The sequence below is a fragment of the Aplysia californica genome, unplaced genomic scaffold (genome assembly GCF_000002075.1).
Source record: "Aplysia californica isolate F4 #8 unplaced genomic scaffold, AplCal3.0 scaffold00034, whole genome shotgun sequence".
NCBI lineage: Eukaryota > Metazoa > Mollusca > Gastropoda > Aplysiida > Aplysiidae > Aplysia > Aplysia californica.
In genome coordinates this window covers 1,360,813-1,366,226 of record NW_004797304.1, presented here as the reverse complement: position 1 = coordinate 1,366,226, position 5,414 = coordinate 1,360,813, and the positions used below count along the sequence as shown (strand labels likewise).

At 38.2% G+C, this 5,414-nt stretch overlaps 1 protein-coding gene across 1 annotated transcript in view; it reads left to right on the top strand.

Annotated features, from left to right (window-relative positions):
• The first annotated feature begins 498 nt into the window (after positions 1–498).
• The window catches only part of LOC101860720, a 7,839-nt gene continuing 2,923 nt past the window's right edge, over positions 499–5,414 (top strand). The window contains exons 1-3 of the mRNA XM_005091703.2: positions 499–565; positions 1,794–2,032; positions 4,711–4,891. Of these exons, the coding sequence (XP_005091760.1) occupies positions 523–565; positions 1,794–2,032; positions 4,711–4,891 (463 nt within the window). The 5' untranslated portion in view covers positions 499–522. The remainder of the gene's footprint in view (positions 566–1,793; positions 2,033–4,710; positions 4,892–5,414) is intronic.

The following is a 5,414-nucleotide window of genomic DNA, read 5'->3' as shown; positions in this document are numbered from 1 at the left end:
AATATTTTTTTTTTTAGAAAAAAGAAATAAGCAGCACCAATGTTGTTTATTATTATTGTTATTATTATTGTTATTATTATTATTGTTATTATTATTATTATTATTATTATTATTATTATTATTATTATTATTATTTTTTATTTTTTTTATAGCCATCATCTTTATGATTTGGGTGCCTTGCATTTCCCGAAAGATTTTTAGACGATAGCCTACTAATCTGCTTACAGTTTTTGGAGCAGACAGCCCAGAACCAGTTTAACATGATGCAGTAAATTAATGTGATCACAGAGTGTGCTTCCCTCCAAAAAAAAAGAAAACCAACAGCGGTAAATTGTTAGCATTTTACGAACGTTATCCTCCAGTAAAGCAAAAAAAAACAAAGATAAGCTCTCCAAAACGTACGTGGTGTGTGGACTTCTCCATAAAACGTAACTGGACCACAGTTTGAGCGTGGACATGTATAATAATATATAAGTTGGCACTTCGTGTCTGGCTACCACAATCTCTGGGACCGCTGTCAACATGTACGTTTGGAGCATCATCGGAGTGGCCGTGTTTTATTTGGGTAAGGTGTATTGCATTTCGTTAGGTGAAGCCTACAGTTCAGAAGAAAAAGATTTCTTTGTCATATTGCATGCTAATTAAATTGTCTATTCAAAAATGATAGTTTTGACAAAATTAGCATTCATTATTTTTAAATTGTATACTTTTATCAAGAAACTGGGAGAGACAAATTATAACAACCATTTAACATAGCTATCGGCACAATTTAGATCATAGGATGTAACTACTTCGCTATTGTTTGACTATGTCACCCAGGGTTGTGTGGGATATAGCAGCCCATCAGATAGACAGAGACGTTGGTTGTTGGTGGGAGCCCTGATCCCAAGCTGGGAAGGTCGGATGCCCGCTTTCTAAACGCTTAAAATTGTGTCAATGATGGGCGTAAAGTCATCTACATTTTAAAAACAATAAAACACATACAACTTGAGATGGTATGGGCACATAACAGGATCAACAGGATTTGCAAATATAATCCTACACGGCAAAATAATAGGAGGGAGAAGGAAAGGCAGACAGAAAAAAGAGACGGGAAGACAACATTAGGGTACGAACACGGTGACACGGACAGACAGGGACAGCTACTTGCTGTCGCACAGGGACGGACAGGCACAGGGAAATGTGGTCACATCATGAATCTATTTTTTTTAACACTCACCATCCGACCCCAATTCATGGCCAATGGTCTCCCACTGCTTCAATATATAATCACGATTAGCGTGATGTTTTTCGCTCTTGTCATAAATTGCTGGCATTTCTTGCACCGCAATGATCAGTTTCTCTTCAAAATCCTCTATCTTGACAAGAACAATCACTGTGATCGTATCTTTATTTAAGACAGACAGGAGAAGTAGTGCACGCTTTTTTCGAATTTTCCTGACTGTCGCTGGCTGTTGCTGTCTGTGCCTGTCCGTGTTCAACATAGCCGGGTAGGTGTGTTTTAAAAGAAATCATGAGCGGTTTTGGCGTGCAAGCTTTTTGATGTGTTGCTGTGACAGCAACTGACTGTCCCTGTCCGTGTCACCGTGTCCCTAGCCTAACGTGGAATGGACAGGGTTAAAGTTGAGTAAAACCTTTTGAAAGGCTGAAAATGAAGAAGGGTGGAGAAAAGTGGTTGCTCGACAATCCTTGGTGCCCCAACGGTCATCTTAGACTAAGGGATAAGCAAAATGTAAAGTAAAAAAGTAAAACTCGTACTAACACTTTTTTATACTCCTCTCACCTACAATAAGCTCAAAATGCTGTCGTGTCCGCCTCCATCAAAGAGAAGGAAGGGGGCATTGTATATCAACCACGTCACCTCCTGCGCGCTAGCGTCATCGCCAGGCAGAAAGCTGTGAGCATTGACGAAGGCAAGGCTCCTCTTCCACCAGGCTTCAAATACATCTACGTCACAAACAACGGTTCTCTGGTCAACAGTTCAGGTGCACCAGGAGACACAATAGAAGTGTCAGGAAGCCCCAAGACCCAGGTACGTGTCTTACTGCGGAACAATACAGTGAGGTAAGACAGTGGCGTAGCTAGTTAAGTGATACTAAAACAGCAGCCGCCGAATGAAAGATGGGCAATTAAGTCTTTATGACCCTTTCACTGGTGAAAGGTTTCCATTTGCATCTGTATATACAGACAAGATAAAATGTTCATGCAAGGGAAATTTAAAGGTAAAGAATTGTTTAAGAAAATGAAAAATCATAAGCTGTAGTTTTACCTACAAAACCTTCTTTTGTTAACCAGATAAAACTAATAGTGGAGAGTTTGGCGTTTTATGGCACATGTAACACAATAGGTAAAATAAGATAAGATACATCTTTATTGTCCAGATCATGGCACAATGGTTTGGTGTTTCACCACGTGTACGCACATACAAACACACACACACACACACATACACACACACTCACACACTCACACACACACACACACACACACACACACACACACACACACACACACACACACACGCGCACAGGCTTACAATCACATGCATAATATAAATGAGCTGCTATATAAACAATAATAATCACTAGTTAGATACATACTCAATGTTATTCTGATGCATGCTCGATCTTAGGTCATATGAATACTTATACAAGATGGTTAAGATGGAAGAATTTTGATAATGATGGTAAAAATGACCTTGTGTGTCTTTCTTTGGTACAGATCAGAAGCCTAGGTCTTTTACTTATGACTGACTTTTTATTTTATTTAAGGGAACAAGGGATGTTTGTTGTCCAAAAAGATGAAGCTATTTTTTTTTAGCGCAAGCTGTTATGTACAATTCATTCAAGTAGAGGAATGTAGATGTTGAAATTTTGCATGCTTTCCGTATTAGTCGATTTAGTTTTTCTTTATCTTGTTGTCTTGTGTTCCTGGCCCATGCTGTTACACAAAAATTGGTAATATATTCTATGGTTGAATGATAGAAAATGGACATCAATGTTTTATCAACTTCAAAATACATGAGCTTACTTAGAAATAAAATAGTCTTTTGTTCACTTTTTTAAGCAGGAGAGAAGTGTGGACACGCTTGTTGAGTTTGTTGTCTATTGTAACACCCAAACACTTATAATCTGACACTAGCTCGATGTTTTCACATTTATTTTCGAGTGGCTGCAGGGACAGTTTCTTTTTTTTCTGAAATCAACAAGTTCTTTGGGGGTTTTTTACATTTAAAAACAGCTTATGATTTTCACACCGATCAGAAAAGTTAAGAACGAAATTCCGGTAAGCGGTTTGGTTATGGTCAACCTGAATTAGCCCTATTATGGTTGAGTCATCCGCAAATTTTATCATCTTGATGTTACTGTTGTGTATTTGACAATAGTTCGTGTATAGTGTGAATGAAACTGGTGACAAAACACATTCTTGAGGGGCCCCTGTATTTGTTGTAATGTATGTTGATGAGGAATGTTTTAATTTTACATACTGGGTTCGGTTGGTAAGAAAATTGCCAAACCATGATATTAAATTGACGATAACACCTATGTTTTTTAATTTCTTTAAAATGATAGCTGGCTGGATAGTATTAAAGGCTGCCAAAGATTACAGGTGTTTCAAGACAGTAACAAACGCGAAAAAGGTGGAGATAAGGAAGATAGATGTTTGATAGGAAAGAGGGAGCAAACCACACCAGAGCACCCCACAACTACCCACAAGCCTCTCTCTTGAATAACCATGCAATAATATTATTATTAAAAATGCATTTATATACCGCATATTATTATGTGTCCTTGCTAAGCAGCATGCGCTGTGCGCTTTACAACTATTACTACCTCAGCAGACCTCAGTACACTCAGAGACATTCTCGGCTTTTTGGGGGGCATGCAGTGCAAGCAGTCAGTTAAGAGCTCAACCACTAACAATAATCATCATTGCCTTTCTTTCCCTGCATCAGGGTATAGGCCACGAACAAACACTTTCCACTTTCCCTATCCCTGCCTTGCCTCATTAACACACTGAAAAGATCTTTCACCATCTAGACGGGTACCCATTCTAATCTGAGTGAACTGTTTGGTGCCTACCATAAGGACACAACGGCTGGAAGAGCTTAACGAGGAATCACCGAACCCACAGCCTCACGATTATGATTCTGGTAGCCTAACCAATAGAGTATCGACGCTATTATAGCGTGAAAAGAACAGCAGAGGAGCAAAGGCAATGTTTTGGCACATTTTGGACTTATAATATACACTAATCAGAAAGACGAATTTGAACATTTTATAGTAAACATGTTGTTGCTTGCCGTTTCAAGTTTTAGAAAAAGTAAATTGAGTTTAAAAATCTGTATGAATAACGTGGTTATGATTCCTTCAACTTCAGTACTCCAAAGGGTAGCTCCTACACGCGTTCGAATGGCCAGAAGGCGCGTAACGGGTGGTTTGCGGGTGCTCGGATGTGGTTTGTTCCTTCTTTCCTATCAAACGTCTATCGTCCTGATCCCTCCTCTTTCTTTTTGTGTTTTTTACTCTCATACTACACCTTTAATCTTCGGCACATATATGACCCTATGGTGTTGCAAATGCCGTAAAACTCCTACTACTAAAACAAATAAATGTGCGTCCTCTGTGACTTAAACCTGTGCGTTCTTATTACGCTCTCTGAGTTTGTTAGCGTCTAGTCTTAAACACGTATAATTACCTGTTGGTACAGATGCGCTCTGTGCGGATGGCGGCCTCGACAGTAGCCAGAATGGTCAAGAAGATGCCCCAAGCCATCTTCCGTCGCATTTCGAGAGACGCTGGGGTGGGAGTTTTCACCGCTGAAGAAAAGATCATCATCTACCCATCGTTTGCTGACCTCAAGAACGGAGACTGTGGGACGAATTGCACAGGTAAGCTCTTGTTTAATTGTTATGATGAAACAACTATTGTCAGTAACAGCTGTAGCAACAACAACAACAACAACAACAATTGTAATAATTATTGTAACAATAATAGTAATAATAATAATAATAATAATAATAATATTAATAACAATATTAATAACAACAATAATAATAATGATAATAATAATGATAATAATAATAATAATGATGATAATAATAATAATAATAATAATGATAAACAGCATTGGTGCTGCACTTGTCCATTTTCTAAAAAGAAAAAGCTCAATGCGCATTACAATCAAAGAGGTGTAACATTTTAAAATTACTTGACGTATGCCATCGTCAATACTATTATACAGGGTGATACAAAAATAACTGTACAAGTTTTTTGTTTGTTAATATTGTCCTCCACACGACGTTTTGCGTTTCAAATTCGAACACAACATTTGGAAGTCAAAAAGAATTTTCTGATATTAATTTTAGATAAATCCCACGAACAGTATTGCTCTGCATAGTGCGTAACCCCCCC